Source organism: Pelophylax lessonae (genome assembly GCF_965119305.1).
Source record: "Pelophylax lessonae genome assembly, chromosome: 2".
Taxonomy (NCBI): Eukaryota; Metazoa; Chordata; class Amphibia; order Anura; family Ranidae; genus Pelophylax; species Pelophylax lessonae.
In genome coordinates, this window is record NC_138769.1 from 545,477,197 (window position 1) to 545,502,026 (window position 24,830).

Here is a 24,830-nt window from a genome sequence, read left to right on the forward strand (position 1 = left end):
GGGAACAAACCCCTTGATTGGAGGACTTGTCTTGTAAAAATAATTTTTGTTTTAGGAAGGCAGTGCTATATTAAAATCTATTCTGTACCTTTTTAATTAAGCCAATTAATGCAAGCCATTATGTTGGTACAAGTTACTGTCACAAGGCTATCTTTTGAAGGGTTTAGTGTGCTGGATAAATCAGAACAGACGTTGCAGTGTTTACTTTGTACTTGGCATGTGACAAATGTGTGGTGTGGGAGTTATGAGGACATTGCTCACAATACAGGTCCAGAGCACGAGCCGCTGTGACGTGCCTTGCAGTTCATGTTTGTATACTGTTAGAAGCAGGGCAGAGTTCAGGGAGCCCCAGGTGGGAGCACAGTGGACAGAATGTGTGCATTTCATACAAAGCATACAGTAGATTGCTTCATCGCGTCTGCCTGTATGCCTATAATAGCATGAGAAGATTTGGCAGTCTGCCTGAAATGGGAGAATATGGGTTTCTGTACTCCTAAAATAACAACTGACATATTGACTATTCTACTTAACCTATACACAATGTACTGTTCCTGCTCATGGAACGAACGATAAAAAAAAATTGTTTTGGGATCTGTATTTGTTCCCTTATCCGCCAGCTGGTTGCATTTGAAAATACAAATAGTCTTGTACAGCATGTAATGTGTTTGGCTATTAATAAATCTGTACTAGCTCTGCTGTTTAGCTGGACTATAAATAGTGAAACACTTCATGCTGCACAAACCATAGATTGCTCAGCTGCCCTGGGAAAAAAAAAAAACATTGAAATCCTGACTGGTTGCTATTTGTTCTGTGAGCCATTACCTTATCTTTAAACTTTTTAGTTTTTACTTTTTTTTCCTTTTTTTTTATTTTTTTTAGAGAAAAAAAAAAATTGTGTTTTGAAGTTTCAGTACCTTAAACTCCCATCCCCATAGTTTCAAGCGACCAACCTAATAAATTGGCAGGTGCACAACGGGAGCTTCATATTTATAGGGAGCCTGTCATAGGAGAAATATGGCATTGTCCATTTACCTTTTTGGGAATACTCTGTAAAGAAACCCAATCGGATTCCAGGTTTTTTGGTTAACTTCTTCAATGCAGTGCACTTTCACCCCCTTCCTGCCCAGGCCATTTTTCAGCTTTCAGCACTGTCACACTTTGAATGACAATTGCACGGTCATGCTACACTGTACCCATATGAAATCTTTATCATTTTGTTTTTCACACCAATAGAGCGATCGTTTGGTGGTATTTAATCACTGCTGGGTTTTTTATTTCGTACAAAAAAAAAAAAGAAAATTTTGGGGAAAAAAAACGTTTCTTATTTTCTGTAAGGAAATTTTGAAAATTAGGTAATTTTTTCTCCTTAACTGATGAGGTACAAATATGCTGCACTGATGGGCAGCACTGTTGGGCAATGACTGGGGGCACTGTGGGGACTGATGAGTGCCCTGATTACCTTTTTCTAGGTTCCTCTTTGAGGAGGAGCCACTGATCGGCTCACCTCGCCACACACTCTTGACAGTGTGAGCCGATAAACGGCACTTCCTCATTTTACATGTGACCGTCTGTGATTGGACACAGCCGATCACATGGGAAAAGAGTCAAGTCATTGGCTCTTTACCAAGATTGGGGTCGAGCCATGTCCTAGCAACACAGCGCAGCCACAATCACCGCACTGTGGGGGCACGCGAGAGATGCTGTTCTGGTGCGCTGTCATATGACATTGTCCCAGAACAATAGCCACACATCTCCGCCGTCATTTGCCTTGGCTACTTCCAGTACCAAGCCGACATTCATTAGGGAATAGGAGAAAGACCTCCAGTGTGAGTTTACTGAGCAGCAACTGCTACACCCATATAGATAACACATTCAAGCTCTAAGATATTGACAAGATAGTACGGTGTGCCTGAGGCTTTAGCTCAAATTTAACTCAGTCCCTGATCTTTGTTATTGAGGTTGTGGTCAGAGAGGCACATTCCTCCACAAGTGATGGGACTGTCCCATGATCGTCTTTCTGGGCGGATGTTTCGGAACTAATAGCAGAGATTCTGGACATTGATCCTCCCCTGTTACCACCATCCCTCTTTCTCACTATAAACGCATTGCCCTTCCTTACCTTCTTTAATGCTGCCAAATGTCTCCTACCTATACACTAGAAGAGTCCGATAGTTCCTAGCCGTGGGGAGTGTACCAGGAAGGTGACCGACGTTACGGAGGCGTGGAGTGGGTCGCCACGTGTAAAGGCACTTGAGAGCACTTCGACACCATTTTGGCCTCCTGGCGATATCGCATATTGGGGTCACCCTGCTTGGATTTTGCCTTGCTCACCTTAACAGACCCTATATTTTCAACAACTTTTCCAGGGAAACCAGCAGTCCTTAACCAAGTATCACTTTGATTTGTAAACATCGGATGTGTATGCTTTTATAGATGTTGGCCTGTTTCCTTTTATTTTACTTTTTTTTGTAACTTTTGAACCTTAAAAATATTACATAAAGGGAAAAAAAATTTATAAAATGTCTGGGCAGAGTGCTGTCGACAGAACGGAAGGAGATTGGTTTAGTGACGTCTAGTGGCAGGACCTTGGACAAGATCAAACAATATGGAGTTCCATAAGTTGGGAGTTTAGGTTGGGTATAAATTTGAATTGGATTCGGTTTTCAGCAGTACTGGTAATGGACAACCCATTTTTATGTCACTTGCTTCCAGATTTGATATACTGACAGTCTGTTTTAGGAAGCAGAGATAAAATAGGGGTCTGTAGTAGAGCTTCGATATTTTTGACACTCATGTTCACTATGCATGTTATAAGAAAAACGTTATATATATAAACGATATTATGCAGCAAATCACGATGCATAGATAATTTGTGTGAATCCGGTCTTAAATTGGGCAGCGATCATTAAAAAAAAAAAAAAAACCTTACCCATTTTATTTTTCTTGCCACAGATAAGAATGCAGGCACATGGCAGCACAATTCAAGGAGGAATGATAGGTAACTTTATCAGCATTTACCAGCAGGAAGGAACCAGAGGACTGTGGAAGGTGAAATCTTTGTTCTTAATTGATAGTAGTTGGCCCAGCCCTCTGTTTTAGGATGATTGAGTCATCTGTTGTATATCTGTGTCATTTTCCAGGGAGTGTCGCTCACTGCACAGAGAGCAGCTATAGTGGTAGGTGTGGAGTTACCAGTGTATGATATCACCAAGAAACATCTCATCATATCCGGACTGATGGGGGACACGGTCTATACACACTTTCTGTAAGTGCACAGGATCTGTTTGGTATTGTGTTGTATGCATTTTAGTAGACCCTGCGTGCTGTGTGTGTGTGTGTGTGTGTGTGTTTTTATTTTTTCATTTTACAATTTGCTTTTGTTCATTGACGGACAGGGCGCCTGATTCTTAACCATTGGGTTATATTGCCCCCTACAGGAGTAGGACATTAGGCAGAAAAAAAAGTCTGGCTACGCTTATGGGCAGTCCCGGGGGGTATACTCCCTCTCCCTGCTATAGGTACTCCGTTTTTTTTCCTGCCTAGTCAGGATCAAGGACCTAGTTCCTTGCTTCTCTGGTCCTGGCAATTTTTTTCTTTTTTTTTTTTTCTCCTGGATTTTTCCTGTGAGATCTACAATCAACCGCCGGACTGGGCGACGGCTAGATAATCTACAACCAATTGTCACCCCAGCCTGGCCAGCGAGCGCACGCGCAGGCCTCAGCTCCGCACTAGGTGGGTCGCGACATAGCCCAACTGGACTGGGGGCTAGCCTGTGAGTTAAACGCTTTGCGAGGTCGCATGTGACCTGGTCTCGGCCCAAGTCGCAGCATTCTTCCTGGCTGACAGCCCCCCCATTTCAATTGGGGAGGTTCTGTTCCCTCCTTCCCATCAGGCAACCCCCTTTTCATCTGTCCCCCATCCTAACTTTCCCTGCCTCCTCTATTTCAACAGATTCTAAATCTGATTTGGTTGCCACAGACGTGAGTCACCCTGCTGGGCCTGCAACCACGCGCCCGGTATCCTCTGCTTGCAAGGATGATTCCTCCATGCCTGCAACTGCGCACGAAAAGGCGCTGATGGAAACACTGATTGTATCTATGCGTAAGACCTTGAAGATGGAGGACGCAGCTGTGATGGAGGCGCAGGTTCCTCCATGCCTGCAACTGCGCACGAAAAGGCGCTGATGGAAACACTGATTGTATCTATGCGTAAGACCTTAAAGATGGAGGACGCAGCTGTGATGGAGGCGCAGGTTCCCTTTGGCACTCACAAGCCATCCAGAGCGGCAAAGGTGTTTCCTTTCCCTGCCTTTTTTTAGACAGAATTGTCGCTAAAGAGTGGGGGCTACCAAAGTGTCCCCTTGGGGTCCCTAATTGCTTTACTAGGAGTTACCCCTATGAGGAGTCCCTTCTTAAGAAGTGGACTGTTCCACCGTTGGTGGACCCTCCAGTTTCTAGATTCAACAAGGCAACAATGATTCCGGTTGAAGAGCCCTCTGCCTTTTAGGATGCGGCTGACAGGAAGGCAGAGGCTGTGGCCCGCAATATGTACACTCTGGCTGGTTTGGCACTGAGGCCAGTATTGATCATTGCCCTGGTGTCGCAAACTCTAAGTGGGCTAAGCTTTTACGCTATGACCTGGAGGGAGAACCGCTCCCCCCTGCCTTTGCTGAGCTGGCTGACCAGCTGGTCCAGGGGCTGCAGTTTAGCTGTGATGTTTCTTTGGATGCGGCTCTCTTAGTGGCGTAACTTTCGGTTTCAGCAGTGGTCCTTCAGCGTGTCTTTTGGCTAAAATGCTGGTCTGCGGACCAGACTTCAAAAAAGGCGTTGACTGATCTTCCCTTTCAAGGCGATCGCCTGTTTGGAGCTACCCTTGCTGACATCATAAAAGGTCTCATGGGGGTGGGGGGGGGGTAGAGTAACTTTCTTCCACAGGCTAAGGGTGAGGAACCTCCGTAGATGTGGGCCTTCCTTCTCGGCTCATACGTTTTTTTTTTTTTTTTTTTTTTTTTTTTTTTTTTCCGTCCCTCAGGGTCGACTGTCAAGGGCTCAAAGCCTTTCAGGGCCTCCTCTGCAGGATCCAAACAAACCTGGTCTGGCAAACTGAGAGCAGTCTTCTCCAGACCCGTGGACAAGGCTCCTTCAGCATGAATGTGTGTCCTCACCCATATCGGTGGTGGCGGGATGTCTTCGCTTGTTCCCGACCCGTGGACTTCCCTAGTACAAGACAAGTGGTTCCGGCTACAAGACTGAGTTTCCTTCCAACTTGTGCCTGTCCCTGGACCGCTTACAGGGTCAGTTTTTGAGGCGGTACAAGACCTGTTGCTTCTAGGGTTAATTGTCTTGGTTTCTGACTTCGGAACGTTTTCAGGGTTTTTACTCAAACCTGTTTACAGTTCCCAGGAAGGAAGGCAAAGTGCATCCAATCCTGGACCTCAAGGCGCTGAACTGCTTTGTGCGGGTGCAGAATTTTGGAATGGAGTCCATACGCACGGTGGTGGCATCCCTGTGTCAGGGGGATTTCCTTGTTTCGATCGACATCAAGGATACCTACTGTCACATTCCAATATGTGCCAGTCACCAGAGCTTTCTCCACTTTGATCTCCTTCTGCGAGCGGAGTCTCCTACTGCTCTGGAGATTCCAATACAACTCTGCAGGAGTTTGACTGGATTCTGAATTTTCAGAAGTCTGCGCTGGTTCCGTCCACAAAGCTGGGCTTTCTAGGCCTAACTCTGGACAAACTCCAGAAATTGCAGGCTTCAATTTTGTCTCCTGCTGTCAAGCAGATGGTCTTTCCTCCAGACTTGCATGCGGGTGCTGGGCCTGATGGTGTCTACCTTCGAGGCAGTTCCGTTTTGCACAGTTCCATACAAGGTCACTGCAAAGAGAGATTCTGCCTAAATGGGACAAGACTCCGCAGTCTCTGGATAATGGGATCCGGCTGATTTGGGGGAACGATGGAGTCCCTGATATGGTGGCTTCGGCTGGGCAAATCCTTCCTCCCCTTGTATTGGATAGTGGGTCACCATGGATGCCAGCCTGTCCAGGTGGGGAGGTGTCCTCGGCAAGCATTCTGCTCAGTGGATTTGGACACTGGAATAGTCCAGACTACCGATCAATGTCTTGGAACTCCGAGCGATCAGACTTTGCCTGGACCATTGGACGGATCGTCTTCAGGGATGTCAAGTGCGCTTTCAATCAGAAAATGCCACGACCGTGGCTCATGTCACTCAACAAGGAGCACAAAAAGTGTCATGGCGGCTCTGGAGGTAGCCGGCATTTTAAGGTGGGCAGAATAGTTTGTCCCAGCCCTCTCTGCCATACACATTCCCTTGGTAGAAAACTGGCAGGCAAATTTTTTCAGTCGGCTGGCGTTGGACCAAGGGGACTGGTCACTTCATCTGGAGGTGTTTCATCCGTTGTTTCTGGTGGGGCATTACTGAGGTCGATTTGTTGGCGTCAGTATCGTCTGCTTTGTCTTTCCTTCTCTCAAGCTTCTGCAAAGACTTTTACACACGGTCAAGGCAAAAGGGATTCCAGTCATATTTAGTGGCTCCGGACTGGCCTCCCCGGGCTTGGCACGCCGATCTGGTGTGGCTGGTTGCTGACATTACTTGGAAGCGTCCTCTCAGGGAGGATCTGCTGTCTCAAGAACTGATCTTCCATCCTGCTTTACAGTCGCTGGCTTTGACAGCTTTGCTGTTGAACGCCAGGTGCTGAAGGATAAAGGTTTATCTGAGTCAGCGATTCCTTCACTGTTAAAAGATGGGTAATCTACTTCTAGGAAGATCTACCATTGTACAGAAGATGTACATTGTGTGGTGGGAGTCTCTTTGGGTTCATCCTTGCTCCTTCTCGGTGGCTCGCATCTTGACCTTCCTTCAATGGGGGTTGAACAGAAATTCGCCTTGAGTACCATCAAGGGTCAGGTGTCGGCGTTTGGCAGTCTTCTTCTTCCAATGACCTTTGGCCACACACTCCCTGATGCGTACCTTTCTTCAGGGTGTCCGACATTTGGTTCCTCCAGTGGGCCTCCATTGCCGTCTTGCGATCTTAATTTGTTGATTTCAGCTCTACAGAAGCCTCCCTTTGAATATATTTGGTAGAATCCCTTGTTTACGCTGTCCCAGAAGGTGGCCTTTTTAGTGGCGATCACCTCTGCGTGCAGGGTGTTGGAACTGGCAGCGTTATCCTGTCTTTCACCTTTTACCTTTTGATTCACAGAGATAAGGTGGTTCTTCACCCCTATCCGTCGTTCCTTCCAAAGGTTGTCTCTGATTTTCATTTGACTGAAGACATTGTGTTGTCTTCCCGGTGTCCCAAGCCTAAACATCAGAAGGAAATTGCCTTGCATGCCATGAATGTGGTCGGCCATTAGGGTGTACCTGGCAGATACGGAGTCTTTCAGGAAGTCAGACTCTCTATTTGTGTTTGCGGATGGGCCTCGTAAAGGGTTGTTCCCTTCCTCTGCGACCATTTCAAGATGGATCAGACAGACAGTGATTCAGGCCTATTCCATCAAGGGTCAGGTTCCTCTTTTCCCTGTTAAGGGGCACTCTACTAGAGTGCTTAGTGCCTTCTGGGCCATCCATCATCAGGCATCAGTGACGCAGGTTTGTAAGGCAGCCACCTGGTTGTCTGTGCACACTTTCACAAAGTTTATAAAGTGGATGTGTTTGCATCTGCAGATTCTTCTTTTGGTCGCAAAGATTTGCAGGCTGCTGTTGAGCGGACCTGATCCTCTTTGAGGGTATATTGTGGTTTTTTTTTTTTTTTTTTTTTTTTTTTTTTTTTCTTTTTCCAGGTGGGCTCCACTTTTTGTTTGAGCTCCTGTTGCCTGGTTTGCTACTGTTTAGCCTTGGGGATTTTTTTTTTTGCTTTTACCACCCCTCATGTTTAACACTGCTTTGGGACGTCCAAATGGTTGAGAATATCAGGAGCTGTGTCAATCAATGGAACGAAAGAGAAAATGGGATTTTTGACTTACCATAAAATCCATTTCTCTGAAGTTCATTGTCGGTTAAATAGTAGAGGGGGTTGATGATCAGTTTCAGCTGCTTTGATGGTAATGAAAGTAACAGGTGCACTAGATGGGCAACAATACGATGACCTCCAAAACATGAACGGTTTTACAGGTAAAGGCCACTGACCTTTTTCTTTTCCCTAGTCATTTTTTTTGAACAGTTTTTCACTAGTTTTGCATGTGGCTAGGGTCAGTGTCACTACTAGTAGCATGAAGAGATTCCTGAACCTTATAGAGGTTGCACAGGCAGTCCAACTCCTCCAGGGTGGCACATAAATATGCGTCATTGCCAGGTTTGCTTTATCTGCCAGCACGGTTTCTAGAGCATGAAGGAGATTCCAGCAGACAGGCAGTTACACTAGGAGAGCTGGTCAGGGCCGTAGAAGGTCCTTAACCCATCAGCAGGACCTGTATATGCTCCTTTGTGCAAGAAGGAACAATAGAAGGAAGGATAAGCACTGCTAGAGCCCTACAAAATTACCTCAAGCAGGCCACTGTTGTGAATGTCTCTAACCAAACAATCAGAAACAGACTTCATGAGTGAATGAGGGCCTCACCTCCTCTATTGGGCTCTGTGCTCACTATCGGGCACCGTGGAGCTTGATTGGCTTTTGCCATTGAACACCAGAATTGGCTGGTCCACCACTGGCACCCTGTGCTTTTTTTTACAGATGAGAGCAGGATCACCTTGAGCACTTGTGACAGCCGAGAAAGGGTCTGGAGAAGCCACGGAGAACGTTATGCTCCCTGTAACATCGTTGAGCATTTTGGTGGTGGATCAGTGATGGTCTGGGGAGGCATAACCATAAGGGGGAAACACAGACCTCTACAGCTAGACAATGGCTCTCTGACTGCCATTAGGTATCTGGATGAAATCCTTGGACCCATTGTCTGACCCTACGCTGGTGCAGTAGGTCCTGGGTTCCTCCTGGTACATGACCATGCCCGGCCTTAGAGTATGCAGATAGTTCCTGGAGCATGAAGGAATTTATACCATTGAATGGCCCCTATGCTCACCTGACCTAAATTGAATAGAACACCTTTGGGACATTGTTTCGGTCCATCCGATTCTGCAAGGTTGCGCCTTAGTCTGTTCAGGAGCTCGATGATTCCCTGGTCCAGATCTGGGAGGAATTCCCCTAGGACACCATCTGTCCTCTTATTAGGAGCATGCCCCAATGTTGTCCGACATGTATAAAAGCACGTGGGGGCCATACAAGCTACCAAGTACCATTTTGATTTGCTGCAATTTAATTTCAGCAAAATGGACTAGCCTGCTGCATCATTTTCTCACTTTGATTTTAGGAGTGTCTTTGAATTCAGTCCTTTTTGTAGGTTGATAGTTTTTACTTCCATCTAATGATGTGGCATCCTTTGGTTCCTAATACATTACCCAGTCCATATCGGTATAGGTGCAATTGACATGAAATGTTCACCACATGTCGGTAACCACTCATGCAATCCATACATGCAAAGAAGTATATAATAGTGTAGCGCAGTCTAATAGCAATAAATAACAATCTTTTTAAAAGCCAATAATAATAAAAAACATATAATGGATAAAAAGAAGTTCATAAGGTGGTAAAAAGACGGTAAAAACAAAGTCCACTAGTGATCCGGTGAATAGACAATAAGTGTGACTTCAGTGCTCATAAGATCCCGTCACCCGGCATTATCTGCCTCTCACCTCCAGAACTTGACCCCACAGGGTCAAAAAGCATGAAGCAATCTCCACGATGTAAAGCCAATGAACTCAGTAAACCGGACTACAGCCTCCAGCAAACGCCTGCACTGATGACTTATGGGGTAAAGGGTACACCTTCCCAATCCACTCCGAATCATAAAAATAGAAGGAAACAATCTAGTGCTCTCTGTTGCGGCAATAACACTTTATTTTGCTCAAAAATATTGCACTTACATGAATCCCGAATATTGCAGGCATAGATAAGGAGAGCGAGCAGCGTGCTGGATGGTGCCTGGTTCCTGGTTCCCGAGTAGTTTGTTGGCCGTAGGACCGTGTGACCAATCCCCCGGGGGATTGGTCACACGGTCCTACGGCCAACAAACTACTCGGGAACCAGGAACCAGGCACCATCCAGCACGCTGCTCGCTCTCCTTATCTATGCCTGCAATATTCGGGATTCATGTAAGTGCAATATTTTTGAGCAAAATAAAGTGTTATTGCCGCAACAGAGAGCACTAGATTGTTTCCTTCTATTTTTATGATTCGGAGTGGATTGGGAAGGTGTACCCTTTACCCCATAAGTCATCAGTGCAGGCGTTTGCTGGAGGCTGTAGTCCGGTTTACTGAGTTCATTGGCTTTACATCGTGGAGATTGCTTCATGCTTTTTGACCCTGTGGGGTCAAGTTCTGGAGGTGAGAGGCAGATAATGCCGGGTGACGGGATCTTATGAGCACTGAAGTCACACTTATTGTCTATTCACCGGATCACTAGTGGACTTTGTTTTTACCGTCTTTTTACCACCTTATGAACTTCTTTTTATCCATTATATGTTTTTTATTATTATTGGCTTTTAAAAAGATTGTTATTTATTGCTATTAGACTGCGCTACACTATTATATACTTATTTATTGAAGGTGTTGGATTACCCTTGAGTGTTAGCTGCTGGTCTTATGTCTTTGTTTATTCAGCGCTGAATCTTCTCTATATATATTTCATACATGCAAAGAAGCCAAAGCAAATACATTCAGAAATGAAGTTAGGTTTAATAAACTTAAATGATACAGGGAAAAAGTATTGAACCCATGAAGAAAGGGAAGTGCAAAAAGGCATGGAAAGCCAAGACACCAGCTGAAATTGATCAGTAATTAAAAAGCAATCCTGCCCCTTGTCAGTGCAAAATATTATCAGCTGGTTCGGTCTCAACTGATGGCCTATGAAAGGTGTCTCATAACCAAGGTGTCACACAAACCTCTCATGATGGGTAAAAGCAAAGAGCTCTTTTAAGACCTTTGTGACCTTATTGTTGCAAAACACACTGATGGCTTTGGTTACAGAAGGATTTCTAAACGTCTGAATGTTCCAGTGAGCACTGCTGGGGCCATAATCCAGAAGTGGAAAGAACATAATTTCATCATAAACTGGCCAAGATTTCTGACGGGGAATGAAAAGAATTATCGCAAGAGTTGTCCACAAGCCAAGGACCACTTGTGGGGAGCTTCACAAAGACCTTGGGTGAACAGGTACAATTGTTTCAAAGAAAACAATCAGTAATGCACTCAACCACCATGGCCTGTATGCTCGCTCACTACGCAAGTCTCCATTGCTGGAAAAAAAAGCATGTTTGAAGCTCATTTAAAGTTTGCTGCACAACAATTAGACAAGCCTGTGAAGTACTGGGAGGATATAGTCTGGTCAGGTGAGACCAAAATTGAACTCTTTTTAGTGCCATTTGACCTCCAAATATGGGGTGTAAAATGGCATCCAAACATCACCCCAAAAACACCATGCCAACAGTGAAGTTTGGAGGTGGGAACATCATGGTGTGGGGCTGTTATTCAGCATATGGTACTGGCAAACTTCATGTCATTGAAGGAAGGATGAATGGAAAAATGTACCAGGACATTCTTGATAAAAAATCTGCTGCCATCTACCAGGATGATGAAAATGAAACGAGGGGGGACATTTCAACACAACCATGATCCCAAACACAAAGACAAGGAAACTCTCAATTGGTTTTTAAAGAAAAGAGAACATAAAGCTGCTAGAATGGCCCAGCCAGTCACTTGAATTGAATGTAATCAAAAATCTATGGAAAGAATTAAGATCCGAGTTCATAGTGGAGGCCCACAGAACCTTCAAGATTTGAAGACTGTGTGAAAGAATGGCCCAAAATCACACTGAGCACTGACAGGCTGACACCATCCCCCCCCCCCCCCACCACCCCTTTAACCTCTGCAGCAATGCTGGCAGTACTCATACATCTATTTCCCAAAGACAACCTCTGGATATGACGCTGAGCATGTGCACTCAACGTCTTTGGTCGGCCTATGCTGAGTCCTGTTTTGAGTGGAGTCTGTCCTGTTAAACCGCTGTATGGTCTTGGCCACCGTGCTGCAGCTCAGTTCAGAGTCTTGACAATCCTCTTATAGCCTAGGCCATCTTTATGTAAAGCATCAATTCTTTTTTTCAGCTCCTCAGAGTTCTTTGCCATGAGGTACCATGTTGAACTTCCAGTGACCAGTATGAGAGAATGCGAGCGATTATCGCCAAATTTGATACACCTGCTCACCATTTACACCTGAGGCCTTAACACTAACGAGTCACATGACACCGGGGAGAGAAAATGGCTAATTGGGCCTAATTTGGACATTTTCACTTAGGGGTGTACTCACTTTTGATACCAACGGTTTGGACATTAATGGCTAGGTGTTGAGTTATTTTGAGGGGGCAGCAAATTTACACTGTTATACTAGCTGTACACTCACTACTTTACATTGTAGCAGTACTTTGTAGCACTACTTTACATTTCTTCAGTATTGTCACATTAAAAGATGTAATAAGATAGTTACACAAATGTGAGGGGTGTACTCACTTTTGTGAGATACTGTATTTTTGTCTCTGGGTGGGAAAATGGCTAATTGTGCCCAATTTGGACATTTTCACTTAGGGGTGTGCTCACTTTTGTTGCCAGAGGTTTAGACATTAATTTCTGTGTGTTGACTTATTTTGAGTAGACAACAAATTTACACTGTTATACAAGCTGCACCCTTACTACTTTACATTGTAGATAGATATATTAATAATACTTTTTTCTCTGTCGCTCATTGACAGACGCAGTCCTCTTGATTAATATCAATTGGGTTATACTGCCCTCTACAGGAGTAGGACACTAGGCAGAAAAAACGTTCTGGCCACACCCTGGGGGCAGTCCCAGGGGGTACATCTTCTCTCTCCCTGCTACAGGATGTTAGTTTTTTTCTGTCTAGTCAGGAGTAAGCACCCAAGTTCCTTGCTGGGATCTTTGGTCCTGGCGAGATTTTTTAGATAAATCTTTTTTAGTTAGCTTTTTTTCTCCAGTTGTTCCTGTGAGATCTTCAAGTAATTATGCCGGATCTGGGAGACGGGCTGGATGTTGAGGTCCAGTGGTCACCCCAGCCGGCCTACAAGCGCGTGCAGGCTCCAGCTCCGTGCTGGGTCGGCCGCGACACATTCAAGCAATTATGCTGGAGCTGGGCGACGGGCTGGATGTTGAGATCCAGTGGTCACCCCAGCCGGCTTGCGAACGCGTGCAGGCCCTAGCTCCGCGCTGGGTCAGCCGCGTCATAGTCCCACTGGTCGGGGACTGGCCTTGCGAGTTAAACGTCTCGCCAGGACGCCAACGACCAATCTGAATTGGAGTCGCGGCGTCTGTGTTGGCCGACAGCCCCCCCACCGTGGTGGAGAGGGGTTCTGTCAGGAGTTGGTGCCCGCCTGTTCCGGTATGGGGAGTAGTAGGTCCCCCCCTCTCCCTCTGTCGGGTGGACGCGGGCCCCCTCCGTGGGATAATCGGAGAGTGGTCACTGAGGGATTACTTTAAAGAGAGTTTTTTTTCTTTAATTTCAAATTTTGTCATTTGTTTGCTGACAGGTGCCTGGCTTTGCCATGGACCCTGCGACACATGTATCCCCACCTGATCCCCTGGAGGTGACCACGGGACCCTCCAACTCTCCACTCACTATAGATACATTATCAGCGGTCCTGGAGTCTTTTGTATCCCGGGTGGAGGTGGCCTGTCAGGGACGGGGGGCGAAGAAACGACCCCCGCCTACCCCTATTTCATCTGACATATCAGATACAGATTCTGAGCCTGTCGCTGCAGCTGCAGGTCCCTCTTCGGGGGCTTGTGTCCCGGGTACCGTCTCCTCAGATAGTGAGGAGGACGTTTCTGCCTCCGCCATAGCACTAGAAGAAGCATTGGTGGATGCACTAATTGTCTGTCCGGGAAACCTTAAGACTTGAGGTTACACCGGCAGAGGTAGCTGATACTGAAATTCCTTTTGGTACTCTCAAACCTACCAAGATGGCGAAGGTGTTTCCCTTGCCTAAATGTTTTGGTAATATAATTAAAGAGGAATGGGGTCGTTCAAAACGAACCCCTGGTATTTCCAAACGGATTGCTAGGCGCTATCCGTTTGAGGAATCCCTCCTTAAAAAATGGACGGTATCACCATTGGTGGATTCACCGATTTCCAGACTAAATAAATCTACTGTTATTCCGTTGGAGGACGCACCGTCCTTTAGGGATCCGGTGGATCGTAAAGTGGAAGCGCTATCCCGCTCTATTTTTTCCCTGATAGGGTCAGCCTTTAGGCCAGTGATTGCCATTGGACTGGTCTCACAAACATTGACAGAATGGACCAAGTTGTTACGCCGTGACCTAGAGGGGAGAAGTATCCCCCCCCGGCAGTATCAGACTTGCTGGAACAGATGATACAAGGGCTACAGTTTGTCTGTGACGCCGCTCTGGACGCCACTCCATTGTTGGGGCGTGTATCGATTTCAGCAGTGGTCCTCAGGCGTGTGTTGTGGTTAAAGTGCTGGTCGGCGGATCAAGGTTCCAAAAAAGCTTTGGCTAATCTCCCCTTTCAAGGGAATCTCTTGTTTTGGGCCACCTTGGATGAGATTATCAAGGATCTCACCGGGGGCAAGAGCACTTTTTTGCCACAGAATACTAAGGGTAAAGGACCTAGTCAGAGACGGGGGCCTTCCTTTTCCGCTCAAAGTTTTTTTCGTCCCGCTGGGGCGGGCAATAAGTCAAAGCCCTTCAAAGCCCCTCCAGGAGGTTTCAAGGGGCGCTGGTCGGGTAAACAAAAGTTCGGCTCTTCCAGAGCTGAGGATAAGACCACTAAAGCCTGAAGGTGCACCCCCACCCATATCTGGGGTGGGGGGACGTCTTCACCGGTTTCCGGATCCATGGCTTTCCAGAATCCCGGACAAATGGGTTCGCGAAGTCATACGATCGGGATACAAGATCGAGTTTCGATCACTTCCACCGGTGCGATTCTTCCCTTCCAATATTCGACTATCCCCGGATCGCTTAAAAGCTTTGCGGGGGGCAGTAACGGATTTGATGCAACAAGGAGTGGTGGTCCACGTTCCTTGGACAGAACGTTTTCAGGGGTTCTATTCAAACCTATTCACAATACCCAGGAAAGAGGGCAAGGTGCGTCCAATTCTGGACTTAAGAGCACTCAATCATTTTGTCAGGGTACAAAAATTCAAGATGGAGTCCATTCGCACAGTAGTGGCCTCCCTGCATCAGGGGGATTTTCTGGCGTCCATAGACATCAAGGATGCCTATCTTCACATTCCCATTTACGCAGGACATCAGCGTTTCCTGCGTTTTTCCGTAGGAGAGAACCATTATCAGTTTGCGGCGTTACCCTTTGGTCTCGACTCGGCTCCCCGAGTCTTCACAAAGGTGTTGGCCCCAGTTTTGGCGCTGTTTCGACAGCAGGGCATATCGATTCTAGGTTACCTAGACGATCTTCTTCTCCGTGCAGAGTCTCCGCAGGCTCTGTTGCTAAACTTGGAGATCACTATGATCTCTTTGCAAGAGTTCGGGTGGCTGGTGAACCTGCAGAAGTCATCTCTGGTTCCCACCAGGAGGCTGGGATATCTGGGTCTAATTTTAGACACATCCCTGGCAAAGGTGTTTCTCCCTGCGGAGAAACTCCAGAAGATTCAGTCAACGATTCAGTTGTTACTGTCCGTCAACTGGCCTTCCCTTCGGACTTGCATGAGGGTCCTGGGTCTGATGGTGGCTTCCTTCGAGGCAGTACAATTTGCCCAGTCCCATACCCGAATCCTTCAAATGGAACCGGAATCCCGATTCCCTGGACAATCGGATCCGACTGAGTGAGCGGACCAGGGAGTCTCTGGTCTGGCGGCTTCGGTCTCCGATGCTCAGCCAGGGGAAATCATTTCTTCCGATTTATACTGGACGATTGTCACCACGGATGCCAGTCTATCTGGATGGGGAGGAATTCTCGGCAGATTATCTGCTCAGGGGCTTTGGTCCCTGGAAGAATCCAGGTTACCGATAAATGTATTGGAACTGAGAGCTATCAGACTATGTCTGATTCATTGGACCGAGCAGCTCCAGGGCAGCCCGGTTCGGATCCAGTCGGACAATGCCACGGCCGTGGCTTACGTCAATCACCAAGGGGGCACCAAAAGTGTTCTGGCGGCCATAGAAGTGGACAGCATTCTTCGTTGGGCGGACGATTTGTTCCAGCTCTCTCCGCGGTATTCATTCCAGGGGTGGAGAATTGGCAGGCAGATTATCTCAGCCGTCAGATTCTGGATCAAGGGGAATAGTCTCTTCATTCAGAGGTATTCCACCAACTGTGCCTTCGTTGGGGCACCCCGGATGTGGATCTGTTGGCATCTCGGCTCAACAGGAAGGTGCGGAGGCTGGTCGCCCCGTGGGGGCAGTATCATCTACTGTATGCCTTCCCTCCTCTCAAGTTGCTGCCGAAACTTCTTCGCAGGATAGAGGTGGAGGGAATTCCAGTCATCCTGGTAGCTCCGGACTGGCCTCTTCGGGCCTGGTACGCCGACCTGGTCAGGCTGGTCGCAGACGTTCCTTGGCGACTTCCTCTCAGGGAGGATCTGCTGTCTCAGGGACCGATCTTTCATCCTGCTTTACGATCGCTGGCTTCAACAGCCTGGCTATTGAGACCCAGGTGCTGAAGGACAAAGGGCTGTCAGCTTCAGTTATTCCTACTCTAAGGCAAGGAAAACGACTTCCAGAAAGGTCTATCATCGCACATGGAAGTCTTATATCGCGTGGTGTGAATCCCTTGGGTTCCCTCCACGTTCTTGGTGGCCCGAATATTGGCTTTTCTGCAAAAGGGGGTTGAGCAGAAACTGTCCTTGAGCACCATCAAGGGTCAGGTTTCAGCGTTGGCAATCTTCTTTCAGAGGCCTCTGGCTACTCATTCCTTGGTGCGAAGTTTCATCCAGGGGGTGCGGCACCTGGCTCCGCCGGTGCGCGCACCCTTGCCGCCCTGGGATCTTAATTTGGTGCTGTCGGTTCTTCAGAAACCTCCCTTTGAAAATATCAGGGAGATTCCCTTGCTTACTTTATCCCAGAAGGTGGCCTTCTTGGTGGCTATCACTTCTGCATGCAGGGTGTCAGAACTGGCCGCATTATCCTGTCGTTCCCCCATATCTGGTGGTTCATAGGGATAAGGTGGTTCTTCGTCCGAATCCATCCTTCCTTCCTAAGGTGGTTTCAGAGTTTCATTTGAATGAGGACATTGTATTGCCTTCCCTGTGTCCTAAGCCCACTAATCCTCGGGAATTCGCGTTGCATTCCTTGGATGTGGTTCGGGCGATCAGGGTATACTTGAATACTACGGACTCGTTTCGTAAGACGGATTCACTTTTTGTGATCACGGATGGCCCTAAAAAGGGGTTGCCTGCATCTGCCGCGACTATCTCCAGATGGATCAGACAGACGGTGGTACAGGCTTATTCTATTAAGGGTCGGGAGCCTCCGTTCCCTGTTAAGGCGCACTCCACTCGGGCGCTTAGTGCTTCCTGGGCCTTTCGCCATCAGGCGTCAGTGCTTCAGGTTTGCAAGGCGGCTACATGGTCGTCGGTACATACCTTTGCAAGATTCTATAAAGTTTATGTGATGGCATCGGCAAGTGCCTCTTTTGGCCGCAAGGTTCTGCAGGCCGCTGTTTGAGGAAGACCGGTGGTCTACCTCGAGGGTTTTTTCCTGTTGGGTTTTCAGTTGAGTCTCATCCGTTTGTCCGATGAGCCTTTAAAACTTCTGGTTGGCACCGGTTGGGCCTTCTAGATTGGATTTTGATTTCTGTTATCCCACCCCTCATTTGTGGCACTGCTTTTGGACGTCCCAATTGATATTAATCAAGAGGACTGCGTCTCTGTCAATGAGCGACAGAGAAAATTGGATTTTTGTAAGAACTTACCGTAAAATCCTTTTCTCTTAAGCTCATTGACAGACGCAGTACCCGCCCCTCTATTTTGAGTTGGGTTGGGTTACATTCTGACACTGCTTTGTGACATAACTAACATCCTGTAGCAGGGAGAGAGAAGATGTACCCCCTGGGACTGCCCCCAGGGTGTGGTCAGAACGTTTTTTTTTTTCTGCCTAGTGTCCTACTCCTGTAGAGGGCAGTATAACCCACTTAATATTAATCAAGAGGACTGCGTCTGTCAATGAGCTTAAGAGAAAAGGATTTTACAGTAAGTTCTTACAAAAATCCAATTTTCTCTTACGTCCTCCGACAGTCGCCGCCTCTTCATATTCGTCACATATGGGGTATTAGACTTTGCTCCGAAGGAGTAGCTAGGCAACAGAATATGTTAACAATAAAGCTTTAACATATCCCACCCTCAAGGGGTGGTCCCCTCAGTCAATACCCTCCTACTTCCTGCAACCATATCTCAGTTTTAATGTCTAGCTTGTCAGCAGTGGCTGGCTCTCTCTGTGCTGGGACTTTCTGTCCCAGACTCTTTCTTCTTTTTAATATTTTGTTTGATTTTTCTCTCTATCTTTACTTAGCTGTTGTTTTTGTCAGCATTAGTTAGTTCTTCGGACGAAGAGGATCATGCGGACTGGGTCTCGGGCTGATCCCCCTGGTCGCAGGTCGTGGGTCAGTGGCTTCCCAGTCTGCCATCGAGCGTTCAGCCAGGTAACGCTCCTGGCACAGTGAACGACCCATCCCTGTTCGGTGCAGGGATGATTGGTGAGGTGGCTACCTCACCGGACGCTGTGCGGTTTCTTAACCTCCATTGTGTGCGTCTTGAATTGCGACTCTCCCTGCCTCATGTGCAGCGGCTTGTTCGCCTGTGCGGGTTCCCCACGCCATGTGAGGTAAGTGTATTTATGTGGGGACCTGTCTGTCTGGGGGGGGTCTCAGTCTGGGACTGTGTAACCTGCCTTTAATCACACTGCTTGTCTCCCTATCTCTCGGCTGCATGCTGTGGGCTGCAAGGGGGGGGGGGGGGAGCTGTATGACACTGTGTGTGTCAGGCTGGGCAGTGTGAGAAGCTGTGTGCTGTGGGGCATGTTTTTTTTCTTGGCATGTTTGGGCATATACAGCGATCGCTGCGGCGATCTAACATGTATCCTTATATTGGGATGTAATGTGTGTGTTTTTATGCACTGTGGAGCGGCGTTTTCGGCGCCAAACGACGCCATTTTACCGGCGCCCGCTCCGGCCGCATGGTTTACATGCACGGCGGCCATTTTCTTGTAGCCTCCATAGGCTTACATAGAGCGCCCTGGCAGCATCACTTCCTCTTTCCAGGAACACCGATCGAGGCAGCAGCGGGGTCTCCTCAGGTTTTATCCTTCTGTTCTTGCTATCCATTGCCTGTATTCAGTTTGTATATTCCCTGTGGGGGTCTCATTGTGCCTGAGTGTGGTGCGGTGGGCTGCGCTTGCCGCGCTTGCTAAAAGGGGGCAGTTAACCCTTGGTTGTCTGGCATTACAGGGGCAATGGATTCTCAGGAGGGCAAGTTTCCTACAGTATTGGTGGAAAGCCAGGGGACCGCTGTTTCCCCCCCAGGGGGGGATTTAGCCACTATTGTGGCTGGCCTTGCTGCCCAGGTGCAAATGCTGGTGGCTGCTCAATCTACTAAACGGCCCAGAGTTGCTCTGTCCTCTGATTCTGAGGGTGAAGGTGATGGGGCTGTTCTGGCAGGGACCTCCTTATCGGGGTCCCGCTCCTCTCTTGATCTAGTGGGGTCTGAGGTAGAGGCTGAAGTTGAGGGGGTTGATAATTCTCCCCCTGGCTCGCCTGAAGAGCTTGCAATCATGGATGAGTTGATTGCTTCCATTAAGCAGACGCTACGTTTGCAGGACGAAGTGTGTCCCCCCGCTGCCTTGGCGGCTTATGGGACGCAGAGGAAACGCAGGACGCCGCAGGTTTTTCCCTGCAATGCTGATTTTCAGCGCGCTGTTAAGGATCAATGGCGCGATCTGCGCAAGCCTTTTGCGGTACCAAGTAAATTCAAGCTGCGTTATCCTTTCTCGCCTGCCACTGATGAACGGTGGTGTGTGCCTCCGCCAGTGGATCATGCAATTGCGGTTTTGAACAAAGCCACTGCGATTCCTGCAGAGGGTTCCCCTGTTTTCCGTGATGCCACGGATAGGAGACTGGAGTCTCTTGCCCGTCATACTTATTCTGTTACGGGTTCTATGCTTAAGGCTCTGTTTGCTTCTCTCATGGCGGCCCAGGCGATCGCAAGTTGGACGCAGATGCTTAGGCGCGTCCTAGTGGCCGATTCGGTCTCGGCGGCGACCCTGGATATGGTGGATCAGATCCACCAGGGTGTCATGTATCTGTGTGATGCGGACCTGGACCTGATTCCGTTGGCTGCACGTGTGCACAGCGTGGCGGTGTTGTCTCGCCGCCTGGTTTGGTTGAAATGTTGGTCGGTGGACCAATCTTCACGTAAGACCTTAGCCAATCTGCCTTATGATGGGTCTCCTCTTTTTGGGGAGTCCCTGGATGTGTTGATTAAGGGGATCACCGGGGGTAAGAGCACTCTCTTGCCCCATTTCCCCAAGGCTAAGGGGGCTTCTGGGAAGAAGCATGCTAATTTTCGGCCCCCTCAGGGGTCCTTTCGTGCCTTTCGGCCGCACTACAAGGGCAAACCGTTCGAAGGCCAAGGCTCTCAGAAGAAGCCCTGGTCTGGGAAACAGAAGTCCGGCCAATCCGGACCTGCAGCCCATAACAGTTCGGCCTGAAGGGGCGCCCTCACCCAGTTTTGGGGTGGGGGGACGCTTGCTCGGTTTTCTTCAGCCCTGGTTGGCCCGTGTGCGGGACAGATGGGTTCTGGAAATCGTTCGATCTGGTTACAAGATCGAGTTTCTCTCTCGGCCGGAGAGCAGATTTTTTCCCTCAAATCTTCAACTGTCTCCAGAGCGCCTGCGGGATCTGCACCTGGCGGTGCGGGACCTGAGGGCTCAGGGAGTGGTGGTTCCGGTGCCTCATCGGGACAGATTTCGGGGGTTTTATTCCAATCTGTTCACCGTGCCCAGGAAGGAGGGCAAGGTTCGTCCGATTCTGGACTTGAAGGCTCTGAACCGCTCTGTGCGGGTTCGCAAGTTCCGCATGGAATCCCTGCGCTCGGTGGTGGCTGCCCTCGTTCCGGGGGAATTCATGGCCTCCATCGATTTGAAGGATGCGTACCTTCACATCCCCATATTCGAGGGTCATCAGAGATACCTTCGATTTGCCATTGCGGAGGATCACTACCAGTTCGTGGCGTTGCCCTTTGGTCTCGCCTCGGCTCCGCGGGTCTTCACCAAGGTGCTTGCACCGGTTCTGGCATTATTGAGGGCCCAGGGCATTTCTGTCCTGGGGTATCTGGACGACATTCTGGTTCGGTCTGCGACCAGACAGGGTCTGGAGGAGGACCTGTCTGTCACAATGCAAACTCTGCAGGAGTTTGGTTGGACGATAAATGTTCCAAAGTCGACACTGAGTCCGTCGGTTCTTCTCCCCTATCTGGGAATGATACTGGACTCGGTGCAGGCGAAGGTCTTCCTGCCGGAAGACAAACTCAGGACTCTTCAGGAGGAAGTCAGGTCCCTCAGGGACGTTCCACACTCGTCTCTGCGGACGTGTATGAGATGTCTGGGATTGATGGTCTCGGCCTTCGAGGCGATTCCTTTCGCGCAGTTTCACACGCGGGGTCTCCAAGCGGAGATCCTGTCCAGGTGGGACGGGCGACCTCAATCTCTGGATCTTCAGATCTCGTTGAGTCATCGCACCAGGGAAAACCTTCTGTGGTGGCTCCAGTCCCCGTTGGTGTCCGGGGGCAAGTCGTTTCGTCCGATCTCGTGGACGGTAATCACCACGGATGCCAGCCTGTCGGGCTGGGGTGGTGTTCTGGGCGTTCTGTCCGCCCAGGGGACCTGGTCGGAGGGGGAGTCTTCCCTCCCGATCAACATTCTGGAATTGCGTGCGATAAGGCTCTGCCTTCATCGCTGGACGGACCGGCTGCAGGGCTGCCCGGTTCGGGTGCAGACGGACAATGCCACGGCGGTGGCCTACATCAACCACCAAGGGGGCACCAGGAGTGCCCGAGCGGCTCGAGAAGTGGCCGACATTCTATCTTGGGCCGAGACTCATGTCCCGGCGATAACGGCGGTTCACATTCCGGGAGTGGAGAACTGGCAGGCGGACTATCTGAGTCGCCAGACCCTGGATCAGGGGGAATGGTCTCTCCACCCGGCTGTCTTCCAGATGTTGTGCGCGAAGTGGGGTCTTCCAGATGTGGACCTGTTCGCGTCTCGCCTCAACTACAAGGTGAAGAGGTTCGTGGCACGGACGCGCGACCCTCGGGCAGACGCGTCGGACGCGTTAGTGGCCCCGTGGCATCAGTACAGGCTGATGTACGCGTTTCCACCGATTCAGTTGCTGTCCAGGTTCCTTCGCAGGTTACACTCGGAACGCAGCACGGTGATTCTTGTGGCACCGGACTGGCCTCGCCGGTCCTGGTACGCAGACCTCGTGAATCTGGCGGTCGACGCCCCTTGGCGTCTGCCTCTTCGAGACGATCTACTGTCTCAAGGACCGATTTACCATCCTGCTTTACAGTCGCTGGCTTTGACGGCCTGGCTGTTGAGACCGAGGTCCTGAAGGAGAAGGGTCTCTCTCCAGAGGTCGTTCATACTTTGATCAACGCGAGGAAGTCTTCTTCGGGGAAGGTTTATTACCGTACTTGGAAGGCCTATTTTGCCTGGTGTGAGTCCAGGGGGTTTTCACCCCGCACGTACTCGGTTTCCCGTGTGCTGTCTTTCCTTCAGACGGGTGTCGATCAGCGTTTGGCGCTGGCTACGATAAAGGGTCAGGTGTCTGCGCTGGCCGTTCTGTTTCAACGTCCCGTGGCTTCCAACTCCTTGGTTGGCACCTTTATTCAGGGTGTGCGGCATCTGGTTCCTCCTAGGAGGGATCCTTTGCCCCCTTGGGACTTGAATCTCGTTCTATCTGTGTTACAACGTGCTCCTTTTGAACAGATCAGGGAGATCTCGTTGTCTGTTGTCCAAAAAGGTCGCCTTTTTGGTGGCGATCACTTCGGCTCGCAGAGTGTCGGAACTGGCGGCTTTGTCCTGCAAGTCTCCGTACCTGGTTGTTCATTTGGATAAGGTGGTCTTGCGACCTAATCCTTCTTTTCTGCCGAAACGAGTTTCGGAATTCCATCTTAACGAGGATATTGTTTTGCCTTCGTTGTGCACGAAGCCTAAACATCCAAAGGAGATGAGATTGCACTCTCTGGATGTTGTTCGGGCGATAAGGGTTTACCTTAAATCGACTGAGTCTTTTCGTAAGACGGACTCCTTGTTTGTTCTTCCAGAGGGTCCTCGGAAGGGCATGGCGGCTTCGGCCTCTACCATCGCCAAATGGATCAGGCAGACCATTGAACAGGCCTATGCCTTGCAGGGGAAGGTTCCCCCTGTGCCTGTGAAGGCGCACTCTACTAGATCTCTGAGTACGTCTTGGGCCTGCCGTCATGGGGCTTCTGTAGCCCAGGTGTGTAAGGCGGCGACTTGGTCGACCGTGCACACTTTCACAAAATTCTACAAAGTAGATGTTCAGGTATCGGCGGATGCTTCCTTTGGCCGCAAGGTTCTTAGTGCGGCTGTTCCCTAGGGTCCCTTGTTGGGGACTCCTGGCTGTTGGGATAGTTTTTTGTATCCCCTGGGTTTTTTGTCTTTTCCTGGGTTGTTGCTCCTGTTGAGCACTTATTTTTGCTGTTGCCCAGCTGGTTTCCTTCCTTTTGGTAAGGTTCCTTTCTTTGATGTGGAGACTGCGTTGCCTTTCGGCGCGGATGCATTTCCCACCCCTCATGTTTGCACTGCTTTGGGACGTCCCCATATGTGACGAATATGAAGAGGCGGCGACTGTCGGAGGACGTAAGGGAAAACGGAATTTTTGTAAAATCTTACCTGTAAAATTCCTTTCTCTGAGTCCTCCGACAGTCGCCGCCCCCGCCCCTCTTTTGGGGTTTGAATGTATACTCTACTGCTATTCCACTAAAACTGAGATATGGTTGCAGGAAGTAGGAGGGTATTGACTGAGGGGACCACTCCTTGAGGGTGGGATATGTTAAAGCTTTATTGTTAACATATTCTGTTGCCTAGCTACTCCTTCGGAGCAAAGTCTAATACCCCATATGTGACGAATATGAAGAGGCGGCGACTGTCGGAGGACTCAGAGAGAGGAATTTTACAGGTAAGATTTTACAAAAATTCCGTTTTTTTTTTTTTGCTGTGTGCATTTTGGATTTTTAGAATTTTTTAATGAGTTTTATTTTTCATCTTTGTTTTTACATAATGTGCAATGTCTGGAAAGCAGTATGACTGCTATATTGAGAAAATGCAAAAAAAAGTTATTTTTGCTGGCTTTTGTAAAGATTTTGTTTTAATATTGAAATATCCTGATGCCTTTTTCCTGTAGGGCCAGTTTTACTTGTGGATTGGCAGGAGCTTTAGCATCCAATCCAGTTGATGTTGTTCGAACTCGTATGATGAACCAAAGAACCCTCTGTGAAGGATCAGGCTACAAGGGCACAATGGATTGTTTACTGCAGGTATGTATTATTTCACTTGGAGCTTTTTACCATGTGTTCACATAAATTTGGTCCTGTCCTAAAAGCTATATCTTGGGATTTTTTTGTGAACACAGTTGTGCTCGTTTAAATCTCACTTCTTCGGAAAAACTGGTGTGTTTTTTTTTTTTTTTTTTTTTTTTTTTTTTAAACTTAGATTGGGCTAGTATAGTTCTCTTTTTTTTAAATGATTGCTATAT

General features: G+C 48.5%; 1 protein-coding gene across 1 annotated transcript in view; it reads left to right on the top strand.

The window, feature by feature from the left end:
• The window catches only part of SLC25A30 (solute carrier family 25 member 30), a 97,495-nt gene that overhangs the window by 50,113 nt on the left and 22,552 nt on the right, over positions 1–24,830 (top strand). Inside the window, exons 6-8 of the mRNA XM_082247398.1 lie at positions 2,953–3,048; positions 3,141–3,265; positions 24,480–24,612. Of these exons, the coding sequence (XP_082103524.1) occupies positions 2,953–3,048; positions 3,141–3,265; positions 24,480–24,612 (354 nt within the window). The remainder of the gene's footprint in view (positions 1–2,952; positions 3,049–3,140; positions 3,266–24,479; positions 24,613–24,830) is intronic.